Source organism: Podarcis tiliguerta, assembly GCF_965153285.1.
Source record: "Podarcis tiliguerta genome assembly, chromosome: 3".
Lineage (NCBI taxonomy): Eukaryota > Metazoa > Chordata > Lepidosauria > Squamata > Lacertidae > Podarcis > Podarcis tiliguerta.
In genome coordinates, this window is record NC_139536.1 from 10,829,409 (window position 1) to 10,856,064 (window position 26,656).

The window sequence follows — 26,656 nt, forward strand, 5'->3', positions numbered from 1 at the left end:
CTTTTACAAAGGAAGGAGGTCCATTCTTCACAGATGTGATCAGAGGGGTACCAAAGGGTAGACAGGAATGAGTCATTGCACTAAACAACTGGAAGGGTTATTACGGAAGGGACAGTGAAAGCATAAGAAGAAGCCTGCTGGATTGAACTAAAGGATCATCCAGAACAGACTCCTGTTCTCACAGTGGTCAACAAGGTGCCTATGGAAGTCCACCAGCAGAACTTGAAGACAATCCTCCCTCACTGTTGTTCTCCAGAAACTGCCTCCAGAGCCTCTGATACTATCATGGCTTGTGTCCCACACAGAATGCATGGAGTTCCACTCGAGCGATGGGACTTCCCCTTCCCCTCTGGGCAGACTCTCCAAATCTGATCCAGGAGGTTCTCCAGTTCTCTGAAGCGGATCTTGAGGAAGCATGAGGTACTGCGGGAAAGCAGAGAGGAAGGGAGAGCTCCATCGCAGAAGTCTGTTGCGACCTCCATGACCAGCATCCATGACCTCATCCTCTGTGAGTTTGGTGGCATCGCTACATATGGTGGTGGCAAAGTCCATAATGCAACTATGCACTGTGGCTCAATGGGAGGTCTCCTGTGCAATCCATTTCCAGGGGGGTAGCTCTGTTGCAGCAGAAGGAAGGGTCTTGCTTAAGACCTGTCATGTTGGCTCCAATTCTGCCGGCACCCTTCACCACACCTGAGTTCACTATTACAGAAAACCATCATCCAACATGAGCTTTTAAATCAGGACTCCTACCAATTGGGCGCGAGTTCCTTCTTCCCTGTGGACCGTACTGGGTTACCCAGAGACAAGGTGTCAGCTATACTGCAAGCCATACCACCTGACTCAGCACTGGTCAGGTGACCCAGGGACCCCACAGTGCCACCTAGTTCTATCAAGTATCAGCCCTAGGACCTACAACCTGAGATCCTTCTCAGATGCTTCTTTCCACCCTGAACCTATCACTTAAGACCTTTTTGGTCTGCTTTGGCTACAGCATCTACCTCCGGCTCCTCATCAACCTCAAGGCTTCCTCCTTGATGAACTTGGAGGCCCTGATCCCAGCTTGGGATGCTGACCCCAGCGAACCCTGGTGACAAGTAAATTGGCTAACTGTCTCATGAAACGCATTCAGATTCATTCAAGCTCAACTGCTCAATCAAGGCTTTGATACTCTGCGTGATGGGGTCAAACACCAACAAAAGGAGCCTGTGCCAATATTCTAGCTAGGGACCTGAGCTAGCGTACCTAGCAATAGGAAATCACCCACCTGGGGCAGCATGCGATTTTCCTCCTCCAGCTGTCTTACTCTTGCTTCCAGCTGCCTAACATAGGACAAGGTTGATTCTAAAATTAAAAAAGACAAAAGAAAAGAACTCTGATTATACACACATGTCTACTTTGGCACACCCGAAATCAGAATTAGTCACCGACAGGTGATTTCTGACTGGGTGTCTTCTTAGCAGTAGCTATGTAATTACTCTAAAATATATGGTAGAAGAATTCTGTTCTGTCGCGCTCTCTGGATTTGTATTTCCAAGTGTCGGCTGCAGCTAGAAGCTATCTAAGCCTTCAAAGTTTTGGTATCGTCGACTCATTTCCCCCCTCTGTCTATACAGGATCTAAACTACTGGTCTCAAGGCCGAGTTTGGAAATCACATTTCTCGCCCCGGGTGATCCAGAGGCATGAGGTGTCCATGCTAAAAACTAGAGGGACACACATGCTCCCAGATCCACTTTGCATATGTGTCTTTAAAAAACCACACATCCAATCTGTTTCTGAATCACCCTGTGAACTCTCTGCTTTGAGCTGTGTTTCAGATTCTGAGCCATTCTGTGTAAAAGGAGAAGTGAATCTATTCTCCCATTCACTGTAATGGGGAATTAAAAATAGCTAGACCTTCTCCAGCTTTGGCCAGAGTGGCTGAAATTTACAGGCACAGGAGCCTCTCGCATATAGATTAAGCCTGCCAAATTGCAGATAAATTGGTCCAGGGGTTGTTTTTGTGCAGAAAGTAAAAGGGATACACTTTCCCCCAATAATACTTCATGGGGAAGGGAGAAGAAATTGATGTCTCTTTCTTACCTTAAAATAATTAAGAGACAGCTGAGTAAGGCATTTTATGTTATGAACTGCCACAGCACACACACGCACACATTCATTCATTATAGGGTGCATCAAATTCTTAGTTACTCATTTTCTGAAATATGTACAGCTTCATACGGGTCTTTCTTTCTGATGTTTGTTTTTGTCCTCCAAAAGGCTTTGCTGGCCTCCCAACGTGAGGCTGTCTAGAATGCAGCCTGCAGGGTTGCAAAGAGCAGCTTTTCTGTAATTAAAGCAAAGCAATGTAGGATTTTTTAAAATCTTAAATAAAACTTGCTAGGGTTTTTTTTTGGGGGGGGGGTTAAATCCTCCGCTGCTGTCCCTTAACAGAAAACAATTCTGAGTTCTTCAGTTCTCTAGAGGCAACACCTTGGACAGCCTCAGTTCTTTCAAAGCCCAGCTTTGCTATTAGTGGGCATTGCTGAAGTTGGGGGAGAATGGGCAGATTGAGAATTTGGGTCTCCCCAAGTTTCTGAGTGCTCCTGAGTGCCCCTGAGTGCTCACTGGAAGGACAGATCCTGAAGCTGAGGCTCCAGTACTTTGGCCACCTCATGAGAAGAGAAGACTCCCTGGAAAAGACCCTGATGTTGGGAAAGATGGAGGGCACAAGGAGAAGGGGATGACAGAGGACGAGATGGTTGGACAGTGTTCTCGAAACTACCAGCATGAGTTTGACCAAACTGCGGGAGGCAGTGGAAGACAGGAGTGCCTGGCGTGCTCTGGTCCAGGGGGTCACGAAGAGTCGGACACGACTAAACAACTAAACAACAACAACAAGTTGCTGTAGCGGTCTCCATATAGTGCAGTTATTTAATATCAGGACTTTAATTCTGGAAACATTTTGAAGGATAACTCTGTAGGATAAGCGGCCTGCGTTAGCCCTTGTGGATAATTCCCGAACATCTCCTGAGCTATTTATTTATGTATCTGTTCCTGCAATTTCACATTAGTGAAATTGATGGGTTTGGGTTTTATTTAAAAATAAATACATAAAACCTACCATTTTACACTGCTGTTCATGTCTCTGCAGGTGGTTTTTTTAAGCTCTGTAAACTGCCTTTTCAAGTTAACATTGATGATGATAACAACATCTTTAAAATATGGAATCGAAATATATGTTTCACAGGAATATAGTCAGCTGCCGTAAAGGTTCATCTAAGTCAATATTCCCCACACTGACTGGCAGCAACTCCTGAGGACTTCAGGCAGCAGTCTTCCCCAGGCCTACCTGGAGATGCTGGGGACTGAACTGGAGACCTTCTACATGCCAAACAGATGTACTACACCTTCCCTAGGGCAATTGTTGGATTTAAGAGCAGGCATGTGGCTACAGCAAAGCCGTGAGCTCAACAGGAGTTGGCAGACTTGTTTTTGCTGCTGAGGTGGCAGCTCTATTATATCCAGATCACCTCACCTGCCAGGCAACCTATGAAATAAAAATGAATGGCAGCATGCGAGGTTTCGCTCCTTCCCATTCTGCAGCTCGCCGGAGATTTCAATATGCGCACGCACCGGGACTGCGTGTGAATTGCGAAAGACCGAGATGGCAAAACTATTGTGGTTTGTCAGAAGTGATTAATATACAGTGTGCGGTAAACAGGCTAAAAATAGGGCTGTGGGACAGCAGGGAAAGAGGTGAGCTGAGGTTTCATGCACTCTGATGCGCTAAGAGGCGTCACAGCAAGCGATGAGTGAGCCTAGGACAACTCAGGGAAATCAGCGCACCATCATCAAGTTTTCACAGAAGAAAATCCACTCTTTCAGCACATACAGGTGGGCTGACAGCTTGGGAACCAGGTGCACATCGGGTACCTGTACCCAGGGCCAACTCCAGGTTCCTGGTGTCCTCCATACAGGTGGAGAGTCACGCCACGCTCCTCTTTTTACCACCAGATGTGGAGAGAGGCAGGTGAATGGGCTTCCTAGAAGAGTACGGGTGGCGGCAGCAATAGTAGCAAAGTTCTCCAATATGTGCTAATTGGCCGCCGCTGTGGTTGCCCACAATGGTGCTGACTCAAGACAAGGGAACATAGATCTTCTATCAAGTCAGACCACTGTTTGGACCACCTGCAGTATTGTCAACACTGTATTGGAAGCAAGGTTTCAGGCAGGAGTCTCTTCCAGCCCTACCTGAAGATGTTGGGGACTGAAGCTGAGCAGATGCTGTAACACTGAGCTATGGCCCTTCTCCAGCGAGAGAGGTGATACCAAATACATGCTGTTAAGATGGGTGGATAAAAAAGTAAAGGTAAAGGGACCCTGACCATTAGGTCCAGTCGTGACCAACTCTGGGGTTGTGGTCCTCATCTCACTTTATTGGCCAAGGGAGCCGGCGTACAACTTCCGGGTCATGTGGCCGGCATGACTAAGCCACTTCTGGCAAACCAGAGCAGCGCACGGAAACGCCATTTACCTTCCCACCGGAGTGGTACCTATTTATCTACTTGCACTTTGATGTGCTTTCGAACTGCTAGGTTGGCAGGAGCAGGGACTGAGCAATGGGAGCTCACCCCGTCGTGGGGATTCGAACCGCCGACCTTCTGATCGGCAAGTCCTAGGCTCTGTGGTTTAACCCACAGGGCCACCCGCATCCCAAGATGGGTGGATACTGAGGACCAAACCTTTTTAGTGCCTTTGGAATGCCCCAAAGTTCATAGGGCCTCATTACCGCTAGCTTTTAAGAGAACGCCGAAGTTGTTTTTGTCCCAGGTAAATGTGCTGTGTGTGACTGGTGTTTTGTTTTGTTTTCTTAAACTGCTGTTGGTTTTAAACTAATGGTTGAAACTAAAAACTGCTGTTGTCGATGGCTTGTCCTCGTGACGCGGCTACGTATTGCAAAGCCCTTTTGCAAATGGCTGTGTGATGTTAGAAAAAACTACCGTATTTTTCGTCCCATAGGACGCTCCGTCCCATAGGACGCACCTAGTTTTTTTGGGGGGAAATAAAGGGAAAAAAAATTTCCTTTATTTTCCCCCCAAAAGCAGGTCCGGGAAACCCAACCAGGTCGAGGAACAGCGGGGTGGCGGCGCTGCGCCTCCCTGCTGTCCCCCGAGCTTGTGGGGCTGGCCAATGTCTGCCTGGCGTGAGGGGCGCCCTGAAGCAGAGCGCCCCTCGCGCCAGGCAGCAGGCTGCTATCTGCAGCGTGGGGAGCGCTGCGGGGAACTCCTGCAGCGTTCCCCATGCTGCGGGTGTCTGCCTGGCGCGAGGGGCGCCCTGAAGCAGAGCGCCCCTCGCGCCAGGCAGCAGGCTGCTATCTGCAGCGTGGGGAGCGCTGCGGGGAACTCCTGCAGCGTTCCCCATGCTGCGGGTGTCTGCCTGGCGTGAGGGGCGCCCTGAAGCAGAGCGCCCCTCGCGCCAGGCAGCAGGCTGCTATCTGCAGCGTGGGGAGCGCTGCGGGGAACTCCTGCAGCGTTCCCCATGCTGCGGGTGTCTGCCTGGCACGAGGGGCGCCCTGAAGCAGAGCGCCCCTCGCGCCAGGCAGCAGGCTGCTATCTGCAGCGTGGGGAGCGCTGCGGGGAACTCCTGCAGCGTTCCCCATGCTGCGGGTGTCTGCCTGGCACGAGGGGCGCCCTGAAGCAGAGCGCCCCTCGCGCCAGGCAGCAGGCTGCTATCTGCAGCGTGGGGAGCGCTGCGGGGAATTCCTGCAGCGTTCCCCATGCTGCGGGTGTCTGCCTGGCGCGAGGGGCGCCCTGAAGCAGAGCGCCCCTCGCGCCAGGCAGCAGGCTGCTATCTGCAGCGTGGGGAGCGCTGCGGGGAACTCCTGCAGCGTTCCCCATGCTGCGGGTGTCTGCCTGGCGCGAGGGGCGCCCTGAAGCAGAGCGCCCCTCGCGCCAGGCAGCAGGCTGCTATCTGCAGCGTGGGGAGCGCTGCGGGGAACTCCTGCAGCGTTCCCCATGCTGCAGATGTATGCCCGGCGCGAGGGGCGCTCTGCTTCAGGGCGCCCCGCCCGCCGGGCTGCAGGCTGCTATCCGCAGCGTGGGGAGCGCTGCAGGGAACTCCTGGAGGGCTCCCCACGCTGCGGGTGTCTGCCCGGCGCGAGGGGCGCTCTGCTTCAGGGCGCCCCACCCGCCGGGCGGCAGGCTGCTATCCGCAGCGTGGGGAGCCCTGCGGGGACCTCCCGCAGGGCTGCCTAGGGTGCGGATGTGTTCCCCAAGCGCCGGGCGCTCTGCTTTCAGGGCGCCCGACGCTCCGGGAAGCAGGCTGCTATCCGCAGCCTAGACATCCCTGCGGGACCTCCCGCAGGGCTGCCTAGGCTGCGGATGTCTTCCTGAAGCCTGGAGAGCGAGAGGGGTTGGTGCGCACCGACCGCTCTCGCTCTCCACGCTTCAGCGAAAGCCTGCATTCGCCCCATAGGACGCACCCAGATTTCCGCTTCATTTTTGGAGGCGGAAAAGTGCGTCTTATAGGGCGAAAAATACGGTACTAACTAGCAACATGTTACTTCTTTTGGGGAAGAGGAGTGCTGGTAGTCAGCTTGCTTCTGCGAAAGGTTCAAGGATCTCATGTTCATTCAAAAAGCCCTAAACAACTTGAGCCCAAAATACCAGCAGGACCACCTTATTCCTCATGCTCCACCTTGATCTCCTGATGGGGCCACGTGAGTGGTCCTCCACAGGCCTGATTTCAGTCAGCCTTTTTGGAGACTGAGCCTTTGGTGTGGTAACTTGCCCAGTGCAACTCACTGCCAATAGAATTCCCATATGTGTCTGAAATACACTCAGAGTCGAGTGGATTTCATGCTCTTTATTCAGCTCATAGTGGTGAGGAGGAATGAAAGTCCCCTCAAAGTATCTGCTTTATCTACATTATTTATACAATGGGCTGCACGTGATTGGCTAATTCCGGAATTCTCCTGTAGGCCAATCAGGTTGTGGATTCACTTCCATCTGGAGCCGGATTGGGTGGCTCCTGCAGACCAATCATACTGCTGCATTGTTCTAGGACAAATCAGACTGCTGCATTCTGAATCCTATTGTTCTAGGACCAATCAGACTGCTGCATTCTGAATCCTATTGTTCTAGGACCAATCAGACTGCTGCATTTTGGATCCTATTGTTCTAGGACCAATCAGACTGCTGCATTTTGGATCCTATTCAACTCAGTACATAACAGTGTCATTCCTGCTTTCATGCCCATCATTTTCACTAACCTGTGCATTTTTAGCCACACTCTCACCCAATAGACACATTTTGGAACACTTATTCTGCTGGAGAACAGCACTGCAAAATTCTGAGAATCCGTGTTTTGGCTCTCATATTGTTCTGGGAAGTGCAAAATAGGTAGGCTTCCCCTTAAATGCAAATTGAATCAGATTTCTCCCCTATCCCTGATCTTCATAATGCCTGGGAGTGCATAGGACAACATATAAGAGGAAGAAAATACATAAGAAGGGAAAGATATAGGAGCAATGCAACCTTGGAATCATAATGGAGCCATTTCAGCCCTTGAGAAGTTATTTGGGAGAAATGAAAGAACGGATATCGCAAAGAAGAAGAAGAAGAAGAAGAAGAAGAAGAAGAAGAAGAAGAAGAAGAGGAGGAGGAGTTTGGATTTGATATCCCACCTTTCACTCCCCTTCAGGAGTCTCAAAGCGGCTAACATTCTCCTTTCCCTTCCTCCCGCACAACAAACACTCTGTGAGGTGAGTGGGGCTGCGAGACTTCAAAGAAGTGTGACTGGCCCAAGGTCACCCAGCAGCTGCATGTGGAGAAGCGGAGACGCGAACCCGGTTCCCCAGATTATGAGACTACCGCTCTTAACCACTTCACCACACTGGCTCTCTCAAAGCCAGGTATTGAGTCTGTGTTTGAACTGGGTTTTGTACAGACATCTTGCAGCCAGCTGTGATGACCCCCTCCCATACTGAGGGCCAAGCCACATGTGATGTGGGAGGTCTGTGGTCACTTGGGCTACCCAGGATCTCTCAGCCTCAAATTCCTGTCTGTAGAATGGGTATAGTAGAAGAGAAAGCCCTTTGCAGAAGTTGAAGTGCTGCGAAGGTGCAAATTCATAGCAAATAAGGAAGCATTTTTAAAGCAGTTTGCCTCTGGTGAACCAGCGGGGCTTAAAACGTTTTTCCAATCACATTTCTTCCCTCCCCCTCCTCCCAAAATGTACTCAACAGCCCGCTTTTACCTTTGCCACATCTTAACCAGCTTATTTCTCTCTCCTCAGTAATTACAAGTCTGTGACCATTTGGTTTGCTCATTTCTTTCTGGAACAAAACGTTCTGTGTGTGTGTGTGTGTGTGTGTGTGTGTGTGTAGCGCTGTTGTTAATTCACTGGAACTCAGAGCCAAGTATGTGCCTCTGATGATTGCTAAATGAAGCCTTAGCACTTGTAAGCTTTATCCTTTGCTAACCAAATTACATTCTGAATTACATCCTCCCCTTCCATCCAGATTTATCTCTTTTCTAGTCAAAACAGTTATTTTTATACCCCAGCCAACAGGTGCAGTTTACTCCTCTGAGCGCGCACACTTTGCAGACACTGCCAGTAATTATACATCACTATGTAATTAGGTATTTTTAATCCTGGGTTCTTATGGAAGGAGTCAGCCTTTTTCTCCACCTCCTTTTTTAGCCCTAAGCAGGGCTCAATTGGGAAACTTTGTCTCCACGTTGCCGTTCAGGACAGCTCAAGGTGTGAGAGGGTTGTGGCAAAGAATCCTCTGGATGGGGCAACTCAGATTTTACCCTGGTAGTGATGCCAGTCACAGCATGTGGGAGCCTCCATCTACATTTCCCACAATGCCACCCACTGGAGCACTGCATTGTGGGAAACCAAGCTACCAGCTCCCACACTTTTAAATGCACATATTATATAATGCGGTCAATGGGCCGCAATAAAGCTGTGTGTATATATAATGCTATTTTAATGCTGATTTTTTTGATGAGCTCTCTCTCTCCCCTAAGAAAAAAAAATTTGTACACATACGTGGGGCTGGAAAGCTGCCTTGCAAAATTCCGAGAAGTGTGAATTCCGAAGTAAATATGACTTTTGCTTTGCACACTGTTTAGTGCCAATTAGGAAACTTCCCATTAAAATACAAACCATTATTATTATTATTATTATTATTATTATTATTATTATTATTAAAAACCATCCCTACTGAAAATTTAAACTAGGGAAAATTTAAACTTAAATTTAAACCCTAGCCCTTGTCCAGCACACCAACTTTTATACAAGGCAGAGTTAACTAATAAAGAGGAATGATCACATTCACCCTCCTCTCAGTCTGAAATATTTCTTGGCAGCTAATGGTACAACATTTGAAGACATTTGCCGTTCTTGGCATTGAATTTCTACATTTCAGCTACAAAATCGTTTAGAAATCCAGAGCCAAAGACAATGACCATAAAATAAATAACAAAACAACTTTGCTGAACATTTTCCTGCAAGGCACGTGGTTTCTGCCCAGGGCAAATGCTCGTTTTTTTCCATTCTAACCTCTGATTCACAGACTGAGCCATGGGCTAAAGATATTGTGAATTGTCCAATTCTCTAACACCTGTGCTGAATCCATTTGAGTGACTGGAGTGAAGGAGGAGGCAAACCACTACGAAATCATGCATACATATTGTGCTATCCCTCTCCTCTCCTCTCCTCTCTCCTCTCTCTCACACACATATTCTTCCAGCCCTTTCTCTCCTTTTTCTGGCTCCCTTTCTGCCTCTAGATGAATGGAGGCCTGTAGAGCCTGCACAACTCTTGCAAAAGCAGCCAATCAAATTAGGTTTGACTTGGTTCCGTAGCAGTGATGGAGCATCGTAGTGAAGCTAAGGTGAGCAGGAACCAGATGGGATAGCCAGATGCTTGGAAGCATCTGCATGAGGCGCTGAGCTATTTAAGGTGACGGAGAACCAGCAAGGAGCATCTAGGAGCCAAGCACATGCTTCGAGCCAGGAGAGTAGTCGAGGACAAAGAGTGGTGACAAGCCACTAACTAAACGGCCACGGCCCAGTATACCTGAAGGAGCGTCTCCACCCCCATTGTTCTGCCCGGATGCTGAGGTCCAGCTTCAAGGGCCTTTTGGCGGTTCCCTCACTGTGAGAAGTGAGGTTACAGGGAACCAGGCAGAGGGCCTTCTCGGTAGTGGCGCCCGCCCTGTGGAACACCCTCCCATCAGATGTCAAGGAAATAAACAACTATCTGAGGTTTAGAAGACACCTGATGGCAGCCCTGATTAGGGAAGTTTTTAATGTTTGATGTTTTATCATGTTTTTAATATTCTGTTGTGAGCCACCCAGAGTGGCTAGGGAAACCCATATAGATGGGTGGGGTATAAGTAAAAAAACTGTTGTTAAGTAATAAGTAATAAATTGTTGTTGTTGTTGTTACAGTGGTAGCTCGGGTTACAGAAGCTTCAGGTTACAGACTCCACTAACCCAGAAATAGTACCTCAGGTTAAGAACTTTGCTTCAGGATGAGAACAGAAATTGTGCGGCAGTGGCGGGAGGCCCCATTAGCTAAAGTGGTACCTCAGGTTAAGAACAGTTTCAGATTAAGAACGGACCTCCAGAACGAATTAAGTTCTTAACCCGAGGTACCACTGTATTATTACGTCTCAGCCTAACCTATCCCACTGGGTTGTTTGGGGGGTTAAATGAGTGGGGAGACCCATACATGTCCCCTTGAAGTTCTTGGAGAAAAAGGTGTGATATAAAGGCATGTCATAATAATAATGCTATCAGTGGCTGCTAGTTATGATGGCACCACATTGGCTGCCTCCGAACTAGGCTATTAGTTCAAAAAGTGAAACAAAAATGGCTTCTAGAGGCTGTAACAGGCTTGTCTTTGCTGACACACCAGAGCAGGATGGGTCTGGTCCTCTCTCCAAAACCAAAGTGAGCTCGCCTCCGAACGAGACGAAGAAAGAGAGGCACGCTCGCACCCTCCCACTTTCCTCCTCCAGATAAAATTTGTGCCGCTTGCATGAGACCAAGATGGAAGTGAACTGGCGAGCGAGTCGGTTGCCTAGCAGCAAGCTATGGCACGGTCTCTCTGCCCGTCACCTTTGCTCCCACAGAATAGGCCCCAAGCCAGCCCCTCAGGGAATACTGGGGACCAGGCATTTGATCAAATTAAAACCTCATTAAAGACCCAGATTCCAAATCTGTAAATCTCTTGATTAAAGAATTAATTGATTAAGCACACTGATGAATCGATAAATGCTTTCAGCCCTGCTTGTCTTTCAGCAAATTACCACAGAAAGTTGGCAGAGGAATAAAGCTGCTTTAAGAACGTAATTGGTCATGTTTTTGGAGTGAACTGGATAACCTTTTGAGGCTTCCCACAGCGCTCTAAAGTGCCTGCAATTCATGGGCATCCTTCCTCCTCCTCTGGAATAATTGGGCTCCTTTTTGCATTTTGGGGGGTAGGGTTTGGGAAGCAGGTGGTACATACCTGCGGCTGAAAGCGCTTCCTGAGTGAATTATATAAGAGCCGGATACAAGAGAAAAAAAGTCCTTGCCCCCAGGCATACAGTCTAAAAGACGTGAAACGAAGGGGAAAAGGCATGGGGAGGGAAGAGGAAGAAAGCAAACTCATGCACCCATTCTTAGAGTTAAATAGCACTTCTTATAGCTATTGTTTTGCCCTTCTGAGAAAGGAGTACAGAGACTTACATAGCTTCTTTTATTTTCCCCTGTGGGGTAGGTTAGGGCAAGGGGGGCAAAGTGTATCAGGGTGACACCCCAGGTACTCCTATGGGTGAGGCCCAGGGAAGGAGCACTCCCTTTGGGTGTTTGAAGAATGGAATTCCATGCTGAAAAACTGAGTTGATTCTCTTTTCCTGGAGTTGCTTCTAGGCAATCTGTTTTTTGAGCATTCATTCTGATTTGTTTGTGGGGGAAGTTAGATTGGGCTGTGTTAATGTCAATGTAAGGGACGCGGGTGGCGCTGTGGGTTAAACCAGAGAGCCTAGGACTTGCCGATCAGAAGGTCGGCGGTTCGAATCCCCACGACAGGGTGAGCTCCCATTGCTCGGTCCCTGCTCCTGCCAACCTAGCAGTTCGAATGCACATCCAAATGCAAGTAGATAAATAGGTATTGCTCCGGCGGGAAGGTAAACGGTGTTTCCATGCGCTGCTGTGGTTCGCCAGAAGCGGCTTAGTCATGCTGGCCACATGACCCGGAAGCTGCACGCTGGCTCCCTTGGCCAATAAAGCGAGATGAGCGCCACAACCCCAGAGTCAGTCACTACTGGACCTAATGGCCAGGGATCCCTTTTAATGCCAGTGCTTCTCCACACTTTCCAGTACATTTTCCTGTCTTATCACAAAAAAATTCAGATCTCAGGGAGTGGAGAAATGGTTTGTTGGGCAAGACCAGGGGTAGGCAACCTAAGGCCCATGAGCCACAAGCGGCCCATGGGGGTTGTTTAACTGGCCTCTCAAGCCGCGCACAAACCGAGCAGCCCGCTTGGCGAGTCCCCGCGCGCTGCGCTAAACCAGCGCAACGTGGCACGGGGACTCACTTTCGCAGCGCCGGAAATTGCATCTGCGCAGATGCAGATGCCAGGAAGCACGGGCACGGGCGCTCACACACACACACAATCCGGCCCACAAAGAGATCTCTGCTGGAGTGAACTGGCCTGGGCAAGGTAAACCTTGCTGACCCCTGCGCAAGACCTTCTTGTATTTGACTGAATCCCACCTGAAAATGATGACATTCTGGAAGCCCTGACTGTGTTCCTGTCTCAGGAAGGGCCTAATAATAATAATAATAATAATTTATTATTTGTACCCCACCCATCTGGCTGGGTTTCCTCAGCCACTCTGGGCGGCTTCCAACGAAGATTAAAAATATATTAAAATGTCACACGTTAAACACTTCCCTGAACAGGGCTGCTTTCAGATGTCTTCTAAATGTCAGGTAGTTGTTTATTTCTTTGACATCTGATGGGAGGGCGTTCCACAGGGTGGGCGTCACTACCGAGAAGGCCCTCTGCCTGGTTCCCTGTAACCTCAGTGTCCGGGGTGAATGACGGGGATGGAGACGATTCTTCAGGTATATAGAGCCAAGGCTGTTTCGGGCTTTAAGGATCAGCACCACACTTTGAATTGTGCTTGGAAACATACTCGGAGCCAATATAGGTCTTTCAGGACCAGTGTTATGTGGTCTCAGCGGCTGCTCCTAGCCACCAGTCTAGCTGCCGAATTCTGATTAGTTGTAGTTTCCGGGTCACCTTTAAAGGTAGCCCCACGTAGAGCACATTGCAGTAGTCCAGAAGTTTGGGAAACTGCTCTAGGCATTCCTTAGGACTGGTGTGGGGAACCTGGCAGACACCCAGGCATTGTTCTACTCTAAGTCCCATCACCCCTGACCATTAGTGATGCTGGCTGGGGGCTCATAGGAGTTGGAGTCCAACAGTATCCAGAGATCCAAAGGTATCTAATCTGTGACTTGGAATCTTGGACTATCAATACCGATCTAGTCTTTGACCAAAGTAAGCAGCGGCAATTTGAGCACCCTTCCTGCCCGATCGCTCTTTTTTGTGGTGTTGTTGATGTGCCTCATTTAGTTTTGTTTATGCTACAGAAAGCTTTTTTTTGGGGGGGGAGGGAGAGACTTGTAATTTTCTTCAGACGTTGGCATCGCGCCAAGGAGTAAAGTGTACGAGTCTCAGCTGTCTCCGAGACTCAGTGCTCAGTAATTGCTACTATTAGGGAAGGAATGGAAAAAGAGGGTACTTGAGAGCGACTCCTTCCTACATCAAGAAGGTTTTTATGTATTTCTCTGCTGAATCCACACCGAGGAACGGAAGGCAGGCTGGCGTCTGACTTGCACCAAGAATAATGCCCCCCTGCCACCGCCACCCCTATTGCTATCTACCACATTAATAGGATTTTAATGGCCAATTTGTCAAAGATAGCCAAAAATTGCATCCAATGGGTCCTTTCCATGTTTAAATTTAAAGATAAAGAGAGAGAGCCAAGGGGCAAAAACAGATCCGTGATCAGATTTCCTGACTATTTTAAAGTAGAGACAAAGTGATCTGATTTCTATCAGAGATGTGGCAAAGAGCCAGGAGGTGTTTAATGCTTTCCCTCATATATAGATGAGTCCGACTTTTTTGAAGTATTTTGTTCTCTTTTTAAAAAAAATGTTTCTAGCAGCATTGCTAGGAAATTCCAAGAAACCGAAGGATCATTGCTGTTTTGAAATCAATGGTTATGAGAGGCTCGGTCAGCCATCTTGACTGAAAATGGCACCCCACTGGATCCAAACAGAGGGCTGTCTCCAACTAAGCTGTGCCCAGAGTACACTAATTGAAATTAATGAACAGTTGATGTGTCTCAGAAGAGCTTTTTTCAGAGTGCGCTGTCAAGGCTGTGTCATCTGCAAATGACGTTTCTCAGATAAGGACCTGCTGCACTTTTGTCTTGGTGCACAGACGTGCCACGTTGAACAGACTCCTGCCACTCCTTGAATGGAGGCACACACTGTCTTCAATCGAGCTGAAGGCCAATGAGAGTAACCAGGAGAAGAACATGCCCCAGAGAGTTGGGGCAGCCCTGTTTCACACCACTCTTTGTAGGGAAGGAGGCCAAGAATGAGCCATCCTACTGGACATGTTCTCATGGAATCATCTTGTGAAGCTTAGGTGAGCTATGTGAAGAGTCCTTTTCAGCTAGCGAGGTCAAAGGCCTTTGTCCGGTTTGTGAAGGTGATATATGAGGGGCTCCTCTTGCATCTGGTTCAGTGAGAGAATCACGTCGTCTGTTGACCTCTGAGCTCTAAAGTCAAATTGTGATTTGGGATGGACCCTTTCAGCGAGCGACTGTAATCTGTTGAGAACTTCACAGGTGAGGGCTTCCCCCACAGTTCTTGACGGTGAGATTCCACTGTAGTTGCTACAGTCATGGCGGTCAGCTTTGTTCTTGTAGAGGGTCACAGTGCCGGAGCCGCACATATATTGTGGCACTGATCCTTGCTGCCAACACTGAGAGAGAAGGCCATGGCGGTCCACCTTGAGGGAGGAACTAGAGACAGCTTTCGGGAATTCTGCTCAGATTTCATCCTGTTCTGGGATTTTACCACATGCCTGGGAGTTGATGGCATTCTTCAGCTCATGAAGAGAGCAAGGGACATCCAGCTCTCCCAAGAGAGGCAGAGTCTGGATACTAGGGTTGGGCGACATCACAATATACCAATATATCATGAAGTCTGAAATAAGGATGGAGCTATGTAGAGGTGAACAGTAAGGTAAAGGTAAAGGTACCCCTGACCGTTAGGTCCAGTCGTGGACGACTCTGGGGTTGCGCGCTCATCTTGCTTTACTGGCTGAGGGAGCCGGCATATAGCTTCTGGGTCATGTGGCCAGCATAACTAAGCCACTTCTGGCGAAACCATAGCAGCACACGAAAACGGCATTTACCTTCCCGCCGGAGCGGTACCTATTTATCTACTTGCAGTTTGACATGCTTTTGAACTGCTAGGTTGGCAGGAGCAGGGACTGAGCAACAGGAGCTCACCCCGCTGTGGGGATTCGAACTGCTGACCTTCTGATCGGCAAGCCCTAGGCTCTGTGGTTTAGACCACAGCACCACCCGCATTCCAGAGGTGAACAGTAGGGCTGGGCAATATCTGGTTTTCAACAACATCATATGTCACCAGTTAAACACTTTGATATTCTGATATATCACAATGTCTGAAATAAGGATGGAGCTATGTAGAGGCATTGATTGGTTTCATGGTTTTTTCCCGCATTGTGATTTTTGTGTAGCGTGCACACACACAAGCACACACACACAATATATTGTCAGGTCAAGAAGTATGAAACCAATTATCACAATATGGACTTTAAATCAACTTTGGATGATATATTGCTATATCACCCAGCCTTGCTAGATACTGTTGACGGCTGTGTCAGAGACCATGTTTGCCTGCAAGTACAGTTCCTGATAATTCTCTGCCCATCACTTCATCTGCATGCTGTGGTCTGTGCTAATCTTTCCCAACAAGGTTTTTGGCGCTGCAGTTTTCCTTACTACTGGTCCAAAGGCTTTCTTTATGCCTTCATACATTTTGCGAGTGTTGCTGATGACAGCAGCTAGTTTTTCACCCCTGTGGGGACCATTAGCAGTAGCAGCGTAGTAATTTAGACTGGGAAAATGGAACACAGAAAGACTAAAACTCGCTTTTTCCCAGTGTCTCTCTTACACACCCTTGTCAACACAGCTACTTTACCATAAGCATGTTAGGATATTTCCGTTCCACCTTAAAAGGGAGCAGGATGTTTGTGTCACAGCCTGCATATTTCCTGTTTCACAGCATGTTTATGTTGTGTCTTTGCTTTCGTTTCTCTCTCTCTGCCGGAACTCTCAAGCAGGCAGTCATGTTTTTCTTTGTTCTGATCAATGCTGAAATAAACTTCTAAATAATGCTCTCCTGTCTGCAACTTTCGCTGTGCATATCTGCTGATAGAGTGTGCAAGAGCTCTGGAATGTGGCAAGCTATTTCTGGAGCTCATGTCACTAATTGCTGATACTGCGTGTCTACAGGAGATCGATGGACGTCCGGAGACGACGTGGAGTTATGATGGACTTTGTCTCCCTGGCAGTATCCCAACAAAGCAGGGCCTTTTTTTCCAGCCACCTCTTTTTCTAGAAAAATAGTACTGAATATAAGGGACAAAAGCCACAAAGGTAGAAGGTCCAGTTATTTAATCAGTGTTGTGATTAAAATCCTAATATAGGTCACGTTCACACCATGTATTTAGAGCAGTATCATAGCACTAGAAACAGCCATGGCTTCCCTCTAAGAATTCTGGGAGCTCTGCTTTTTAAGGATGCTGAGAGTTATCACGGGACCCCTATTTCCCTCAAAGTGCTACCATCCCCAGAGTAGTTTCCTAACCAATCTCCCTTTAGAGGAAGTGTAACTCTGAGAGGAAAGTAGGAGTCTCCTCATAATTCTCAAACTATAGTTCCCATAATTCTTTGGGGAGCCAAAGAATGGGCTTCACATGTACAGAACTGTCTGGGGTGATTGTGAGCATGGATCCTTCATGCTTAACAGTTGAGTAGCTAATTGTCCCAAATTTCAGCTAAAAGTGCAGAGGGCAGGTGCCATGACCAGTAGGCAGGCTCCTCATCTTCCTCGCTGCACTCGTTCAGTGAATTAAAAAGTGAGAACAAGGTTTTACTAGTTAATATGTCTGTGTCATTGTTCTAGAACTCTGTAACCCAGAAATCACGCGTCCCAAGTTTAATTCCGAAATCTCCAGCCTCCATGGCGATCACTGTTGTAACGTGCGCACAGATTTCCAAAAGGACACTCCATATTTCTCAGCAGCCAAACCTGACAAACGATTGTTCTGCGCCAAGGTATTGGATGTCTCCAATTAAATGGCTCTTTTAGTTATTTACTGCCAATGTTTATCTGCCTTCTCTCTCAGATGTAATGGATGTATCATGAGACCCACTTGAATTCATAGCCCGTGGAAATTCAGGACACAGCTGTTAAATCATTTCTCAACTCAGGGCAAGTTTCCTATTCCAAATCTCTGGGAGCACTACACTTTAAAAGAAAAATCACCTGAGAGGTTATATGGAACAGGTTAACCAAGTATAAAGTGGGAGGTTACTCCTGTGCTATGAGGAGAGATTGGTCAAAGCTGGGAGAGTTAGGAAAGACTGGGGGCAGGCTTCAACTAGTTCATCTTTAGAAGGATTTGCTAAAAGGGCCTCCAATAATTCTCCAAGCAATTTGTAGATTTCACCAAATATTCTGGGGAGGGGAGGGCAGACACACACAGAGGGAATGAAATTATCCAACAGTATTTTTCTCAGAAAACTCTATTCAGAGAAATATTGGCTCATTAAACATTGAATGAATTGTATTGTCAGTACAGTGGTACCTCAGGTTAAGTACTTAATTCGTTCCGGAGGTCCGTTCTTAACCTGAAACTGTTCTTAACCTGAAACACCACTTTAGCTAATGGGGCCTCCTGCTGCCGCTGCACGATTTCTGTTCTCATCCTGAAGCAAAGTTCTTAACCCAAAGTACTATTTCTGGGTTAGCGGAGTCTGCAACATGAAGCGTATGTAACCCGAGGTACCACTGTACATAGTGGTGGATGAAGGACGGAACAGACTATGAGAAGAAGATTGGAAGTGGAAGGGGCCTAGGCCACTTTTTGTTAAAGTCCTCATCGTCAGCATTTTAGTGCAAAATTCTCCTAATGCACCCCTTTGCATGCAGTTTCCCCTAATGTATACATTTCTGCAAAGCAACGTTCTCTGACTTCATGCATCTTTGGTACCTTATTTTCACTTTAAATGCACACATTACGCTAGCCTGTGCATTTTTGTACACATCACTTCGCTAGAGGAAACTGCATCGCAAAATTCGGAGAGGTACAAATTTCAAAGGACAGCTGTGTTTCTATTTGCATAATGTTTTGGAAAGCGCAAGTTAGCAAAGTTCACCTTTAAATGTGAACTTGTGAAATAAATGTGAAATAAATTTCTCCCCATCCCTCCTGGGCACCACAATCTAAGAAGCTGGAAGGTGTGCAGAAGAGGGCAAGCAAGATGACCAAGGGCCTGGAAACGAAGCCTTATGAGGAGCGTTTGAAGGAACTGGGTATGTTTAGCCTGGAAAAGAGGAGATTGAGAGGAGATATGATAAAGGAAAAGGTAAAGGACCCCTGACAGTTAAGTCCAGTTGCAGATGACTCTGGGGTTGCAGTCCTCATCTCGTTTTACAGGCCGAGGGACAGTTTTTCTGGGTCATGTAGCCAGCATGACTAAGCCACTTCTGGCGCAACAGAACACCGAAACCAGAGCAGTGCATGGAAATGCTGCTTGACTTCCCTCCGAAGTGGTACCTATTTATCTACTTGCACTTTTTGGCGTGCTTTCGAACTGCTAGGTGGGCAGGAGCTGGGATTGAGCAACGGGAGCTGGAACAAGCTGGTTTTCTCCTGCTCTGGAGGGTAGGACTTGAACCAAAGGATTCAAGGTACAAGAAAGAAGATTCAAACTAATCAGGAAAAACCTTTTGACAGTAAGAGCTGTTCAACAGTGGAATGGCTTCGCTCTGGAGGTTGTGGACTCTTCTTCCTTGGAGGTTTTTAAGCAGAGGTTAGATGGCCGTCTGTCATGGATGCTTTCGCTGAGATTGGGGGTTGAACTAGAGGTTCCTTCCAACTCTACAATTCTATGATTCTAACTAGGGTAACGGGGACGCGGGTGGCACTGTGGGTAAAAGCCTCAGCGCCTAGGGCTTGCCGATCGAAAGGTCGGCGGTTCAAATCCCCGCGGCGGGGTGCGCTCCCATCGTTCGGTCCCAGCACCTGCCAACCTAGCAGTTCGAAAGCTCCTCCGGGTGCAAGTAGATAAATAGGGACTGCTTACTGGTGGGAAGGTAAACGGCGTTTCCGTGTGCGGCTCTGGCTCGCCAGATGCGGCTTTGTCATGCTGGCCACGTGACCCGGAAGTGTCTCCGGACAGCGCTGGCCCCTGGCCTCTTAAGTGAGATGGGCGCACAACCCTAGAGTCTGTCAAGACTGGCCCGTACGGGCAGGGGTACCTTTACCTTTTTAACTAGGGTAACAGTAGTGATGTATGAAAGTGAGAGCTGGACCATAAAAAAGGCTGAAGAATTGATGCTTTTGAATTCTGGTGCTGGAGGAGACTCTTGAGAGTCCCATGGACTGCAAGAAGATCAAACCTCTCCATTCTGAAGGAAATCAGCCCTGAGTGCTCACTGGAAGGACAGATCCTGAAGCTGAGGCTCCAATACTTTGGCCACCTCATGAGAAGACTCCCTGGAAAAGACCCTGATGTTGGGAAAGATGGAGGGCACAAGGAGAAGGGGACGACAGAGGACGAGATGGTTGGACAGTGTTCTCGAAGCTACCAACATGTGTTTGACCAAACTGCAGGAGGCAGTGGAAGACAGGAGTGCCTGGCGTGCTCTGGTCCATGGGGTCCCGAAGAGTCGGACACGACTAAATGACTAAACAACAACTAGGGGAAGGGCCTTTTCAGTGTTGGTGTTCAATTTACGGAACTTCATACCCACAAAGGCTCAGCTTCAGCCCATACTGCACCAGCCAAGGAACCTTTTTGTTTTCTCAGGCACTTTTAAGTTTTAAATTTTAGAACTGTTTTACTGCAGTTGGGTTTTAGTACAACTTGATTCTATTTTGCTTTATTATTGATTTTATTGCTGGTTTGTATTTTATTGTTGTACATTGTCCTGGGAAACCTTTTCTATTTTTCTTTTTACCCTTTGGCTGAAAGGCAGCATAAAAATATGTATTAAACATATAAATAACAGAAAACCTCTTTCTTTTTTTGAAAAAGGCAGCTGCTGCCACATGTACATTAAGGCTGAAAGCAAAGGGCATATCCCGGGCTGAGCCCCCTAACAGCTTTCAGTCGTTACCTCCTATGCTGCTTGGCTAGAAAGGGATTGAGGAATAAGCTCCCTTTGATTTCTAAGAAAGGAGACTGAGAAACTTGACCTCAATTTAAAACTGCAAATGAAAACAAAATCGGCTCCCGCAGAAAGGAATGTAGATGTAGATATGCTTGGGGAAAGAGCTGCTTAGAAGAGCTATATGCTGATAGGCAGCCAAAATAAAATTCAGGAATAAACAACAGAAAGTAATAGGTAAAAAGAAATACGTTGCAAGCAGTCAGCATATATTTGGGTTTTAAACTGTGGTTTTTATAGGGCATTTTAATGTTATTTGATATTAGGGATGGGTATTTTTTTTTTAAGGAGAACGCATTTAAAGATGAAACACAGTCACCCTTCAAAATTCCCTCTTCTACAAATTTTGCAATGCAATTACCCAGCCAAACAAAAGTACATCAAGTCCAGTAAACCGTGCAATGAAATGCATATATCAGTAAAAGCAGCACACACAAAAAAGCATTATATTAGTGGAAACAGCCTGCAAAACATGTGCGCCTTAAGGTAAAATTGCATGCAGATATTTGCATATCAGGGAAAAGTCTTACAAAAGTACTGAATAATTTTCCTGAGGATTAAAAAAAAATTGCAAACTGATGCAGAAATGTAAAGAACTGAACTTAAGACTGTGAGAAAGTAAAATTGTCAGATTTCCTCATTGCAATTTATTGTTATTTATTTCTTAATGAAGCTAAGGTGCAATCTACACATGTATTTAAAAAACGCTGTGAAAATGCTTTTTTAAAAACATTTTGAAAAATACATTGAATTTGGCATAGCTCACTGTTGCCATCTAGTGTCCCATTTGTATATTGCACTTTACAACACATTTAAAAAGTTTGATTTGCAGTTGGATAGCTGAGTCCTAAGACAGATCTTCACTATAAAAAAAATCATAGAGCTTTTTCCTAATTGCTTTGAAACAAAATATTATGCAAAGTAAACAGCAATAAGACAGCTCACCTCCCCCACAACTCAAGAGATCGCTCATGTCCCAACCCACCCAAAGCAAAAGATTATCTATAATTTCCCTCAGGAAAAAGAATAAATTGATTTAGTATATCATATTCTACAACCATTTTACAATCATGACAAATGACATAATAGTCACTTATTTGCATCAAAGCAAATGGATTTTCTTTTTAAAAGAGGGGAGAAACCCTTTGAAAATGTATATAATATCCATTTTGGTTTCCTTGTTATAGACCAGAACTTTGATTTCGATTCTCCAAGCGCTTTTTGCAATAGTAGTTCTTCAATACTACCTCTTTAATTACTCTGTTTTATTCCAATAAAGGCCAACTCCTACATGAGGGCTGCAGCACCAGGGCCTATTACAAAATTGCTATTTAAAATACTCTTTTTACAAGCTGCCAAGATGAACTTACAACTTCAGTTTTACTGTCACATTGAAATTATGGTCCCAATACATTTCACGATTATGCCCTAACAGCACTCTGTATTGTAAGAAATATTTTTACACAGGCTGCTATTCACCTTTCAAACAAAGCTCCCATTGGTACCAATGGAGGCTTCTTTTATAATGCAAATGACTTTGGAAAGGGTGGGGTGTTTTTGGAAGGAGGGGTCCAGGACTGTGGTTAGAATGTGTGGAGAGGGGAAAATGTATATGGGGCTCCAAACAAGTCCCTCATAAGACACCCCACTGTCCTTACGTCATGTGATCAAGCATAAAACAGACACCACATCTATTGTCCACAGCACTGGCGAAAGAAAGAAAGAAAGAAAGAAAGAAAGAAAGAAAGAAAGAAAGAAAGAAAGAAAATCCCATAGGAACATTCAATTACAGTGGTACCCCACAAGACGAATGCGTCGGAAGATGAAAAACTCGCAAGACGAAAGGGTTTTTCGTTTTCTGAGGTGCTTCGCAAGACGGATTTCCCTATGGGATTGCTTCGCTAGACGAAACGGCCCTGCCTCTCGTGTCATGGTGACGGTCACTGCACGCACGCACGCTCGCTTCCCCTCTCCTCCGGCTCCCTCCTACCTTCCTGCTGACGGCTCCTCCGGCTCCCTCCGACCTTCCAGCTGACCTTCCGGCTGCCTCGCGCCACTGCCCACCCCCCTCGCGCACTCCCCTCAGAGAGCCATTGCCGCCAGCGCCTCTCTCTCCCTGGAGTCGTGCTCCTGAGCCCTGCCGCCCTCCAGCAGCCGCGTCACGCGGTGGCCACAACGCGCAGGTGAGTCTGAGGTACCGGCTGCGGCAGCTGTCCTGCTTCTCCCCGCCCCTCCCCGCCGTTGTTAGTGTTTAAATGCAATGGTGCTTTGCAAGACGAAAAAACTCGCACAATGAAAAACTCGCGGAACGAATTAATTTCGTCTTGCGAGGCACCACTGTAGTTCAACTTAGATATTTTGGAAAGTTTTGAGAACATTTAATAGGACTTTAGAGCCATCTTGCCCCAAAATGGCAACTAGATATTCCATTTTGGTGACTGCAACCTTGCTTTAAGGAGCCATTTGTCGCCTAGCTTACAGTATTGTTCGCTCCATAAGACGCACTTTTTTCCTCCTAAAAAGTAGGGGGGAATGTCTGAGCGTCTTATGGAGCAAATGCACTGGATGGCAGCGGGATCCCTCGGCTGCTGCTGCAGTCGCGAGCGGAGGGATGCCTCTGTCGCTGGAGCCATGGCTCCTGTCCGTCGCTCGCTGTAAAGCAAGCAAAGTGAGAGCCGCTTATACACTTTGCACGGCTCTCGCTTTGCTTGCTTTACAGTGGGCCGAGAGGAGGAACGGACGGGAGCCATGCCCTCCTCCTGATTCGCTATAAAGCAAGCAAAGCGAGAGCCGCTTACACGCTCTGCGCGGTTCTCGCTTTGCTTTCCTTGCCATGGCTCCTGTCCGCCCCTCCTGCCCATAGCTGTCAACCGTCCCTTTTCCCCGTGAAATTCCCTTATTCCAGCGCGGTTTCCCGCTGCTATCCTGGGTTGTTAGATATCCCGTAGACTGTCCCCGGGATAGATGAGGCTGCTGATCCCTTATTTTTGAGGCTGCTCTTCCCTTAGTTTCAAATCTGAAAGTTGACAGCTATGCTCCTGCCGCCTTGCTGTAAAGCAAGCAGAGCAAGAGGTGTTTACATGGCTCCTATCCTGGCGTCTCCTCCTCATCTTCTTGCTCCGGCTCCAATGTCGCCTCAGAGGTGAGGCAGCTGCCCGATCCTCCCTAGCTGTCTCCCTGCCTGTCTCCCTCCCTCCTGGCTGTCTGCTCGCGGATCGCAGATACACACAGACGCACACACATGTACACACACACACAAAAATATTAGTGCCTAACAAGCCCAGGCCTTGTCTGAACGGGCACAGTCAGAGGCCTAGTGTAGGGATGCGGGGAAAAGCTGATGGGAGACTCAAACTTCTGTACTCCATTAAAAACTACTGGAACAAAAGAGATTCGGTGGAAACTAAGGACGCTATGCCTGTGGCTGAGGATAATAGTTTGAACCCTTCCAATGGATATGGGGGGGAGGGATACCTATTGGACAAATGAAGAGGCCCACTATCACTCAAGTTTGTGAATGGGTGAAAACATCATGGCACTCGGTGAAGGAGGAAATCATCCAGACATTCAAAGAATGTGGCATTAGCAATGCTTTGGATGGAAACAATGATGGTATCTTATATGAAGATAGCGAAGAAAGTGATGTCAGCGATTGTGAGCAACTGAGCTTCATAAATTCTGACTCTAGCACTGATGAGGTCTTGGGGTTCACAGAAGACTAGAAGAGTACTCGAACCTTAAAGTCTCTCTTCATTTGTTAATGACAGTGATGATGGTTCTTAATGCCACTGTTGACTGCTGTTCACTTTACATGGTTGAAATTTTATTGTGATACAGTGGTTCTTCAGGTTACAGACGCTTCAGGTTAAAGACTCCGCTAACCCAGAAATAGTACCTCAGGTTAAGAACTTTGCTTCAGGATGAGAACAGAAATCGTGCGGCGGCGGTGCAGCGGCAGCGGGAGCCCCCATTAGCTAAAGTGGTACCTCAGGTTAAGAACAGTTTCAGGTTAAGAACGGACCTCCAGAATGAATTAAGTTCTTAACCCGAGCTACCACTGTATACCGGTTGTTTATTAAATAGTTTAGTACAACATTTGATTCAGAATATTGTTTTCTTGTTTTCCTCCTCTAAAAACTAGGTGCGTCTTATGGTCAGGTGCGTTTTATGGCGTGAAAAATATCCGAGTTTCTAACACGTGGTTCAGCATCCTGATTGCCAGACAGCACAAAAATGGTCCTGGTTAGAGGAGGGCAAGCACATGGCTGTCAGTGGTGGCTGGGCTGCATTTAGCCACACATATCAGATGAGCACCTCTCTGCTTGGGGTTCCCATCTTGGGCAGCAAGTGATCATTTACGACTGTGCAGCTGGGGGGGCGGGGGAGCTTCTCTTCTGTACTTTTGCAGAGAGCATCATTCACAGGTGCGGTTTTACCAGCAGGACCTGTAGTAGCCCTGGAGGCTTCCGAACTCCTCTTTAGAAGAAGGGGGGAAAGCGAGAGTGGAACTCAGCCAAGGTGTTTATTGATGGATTCTCTGGTTGGTTAGTTCCATTTTGCACGGCTTTCCCTGACATGATGTAAAAATTAATTTAATGTGGCTGGATATCCCCCAATGGAGATGTTTGCTTGCACGAAAGGAGCCTGCAGGGGTGCAGGAGGAGAGAAAGAGAGAATAATTGCCTGCTGCACAAACTCCAGGTACCTTCTTGGAAATGGAGGGTGGAGAATGCCAGCAGAGGGATGGGAGCAGGTAAGGTGAGCATAACACAAGCCAAGTTCCTGCTGTTAGAATTTATTAGTTCATTCAAGACTCTAACCAGCTGCAATACAAGGACCTGGGACTGGGTTATAGGACAACTTGATTTTTAAAAATGAAACAATTGCACATATATATTAGACAGCATCTTAAAAAGCAGAGACATCACCTTGCCAACAAAGGCCTGTATAGTTAAAGCTATGGTTTTCCCAGTAGTGATGTATGGAAGCGAGAGCTGGACCATAAAGAAGGCTGATTGCCGAAGTATTGATGCTTTAGAATTATGGTGCTGGAGGAGACTCTTGAGAGTCTGCAAGAAGATCAAACCTATCCATTCTGAAGGAAATCAGCCCTGAGTGCTCACTGGAAGGACAGATCCTGAAACTGAGGCTCCAATACTTTGGCCACCTCATGAGAAGAGAAGACTTCCTGGAAAAGACCCTGATGCTGGGAAAGATGGAGGGCACAAGGAGAAGGGGAAGACAGGGGACAAGATGGTTGGACAGTGTTCTTGAAGGTACCAGAATGAGTTTGACCAAACTGTGGGAGGCAGAGGAAGACAGGAGTGCCTGGCGTGCTCTGGTCCATTGGGTCACGAAGAGTTGGACACGACTAAACGACTAAACAACAACAATATATATATCATAGGCACAGCCCATCCAGACATAACAGCTTTGGTGGTTTAGCACTGCAATCCTCTACATCTTTCTTCCAGAGGTCCACCCTACCAATCTAAGGATAATCCATCTCCAGCCCATATGAAACAACTCTGGCGAAGCTTTGAGGAGTCACAAGGAAGTGTGACTCCTTTGCTGCCATGTGTCCCAATCCGACACTCTAAGCATTACACCATGTTTGTGAATATAGGACTGCACAGCCCATCTTCCAATAAAATCAATGAGACCTAAAAGGACTTAGCATTGGTCGGCTCGTACCTAAGGTGTTTCCAATATCCTTGGAAGGAAAGTAATATATTGCATTAAATATGCAGTTTCAGCCTATTCCATTATTCATACCTGCCTATTCTTTCTTTGGCAAAGACAAAATCCTATCCCTATTACCTAGAAACAGACCTTTTGCAATCTGCCCTTTTCCTCCTGCTCTTGCACCGGCAAGCTAAATTGCTTCACCTATTCACCTTAATTGTTGCTGGCATCTGTCTGTCTCGGGAGACAATGGAGTGCATCTCTGGGAGTGAAGTCAAACTGTGACCTCTCCGGGGTGCAAGCCTGGGCAGTGTGTATGGAAGTCCTGGGCCACCCAGACAACAAGACCTCCCCCTTGGCCTGGCTGATGTGGTCCAAAGGAAAGAACAGCAATATGCTTGGCACCAGGAGTTG

The 26,656-nt window shown here is 47.3% G+C and overlaps 1 protein-coding gene across 6 annotated transcripts in view; it reads right to left on the reverse strand.

Moving 5' to 3' along the window:
- The window catches only part of CCDC85A (coiled-coil domain containing 85A), a 155,299-nt gene that overhangs the window by 36,608 nt on the left and 92,035 nt on the right, over positions 1-26,656 (reverse strand). For 2 of the 6 annotated variants that reach the window (XM_083432686.1, XM_083432687.1), the window contains exon 3: positions 1,268-1,344. The exons of 3 other annotated variants lie outside the window; for them this stretch is intronic. In XM_083432686.1, coding sequence (XP_083288812.1) covers positions 1,268-1,344 — 77 coding nt within the window. Of the gene's footprint in view, positions 1-1,267; positions 1,345-26,656 lie in introns of those variants that run through there. One more of the 6 variants, XM_083432690.1, reaches the window with a different exon arrangement.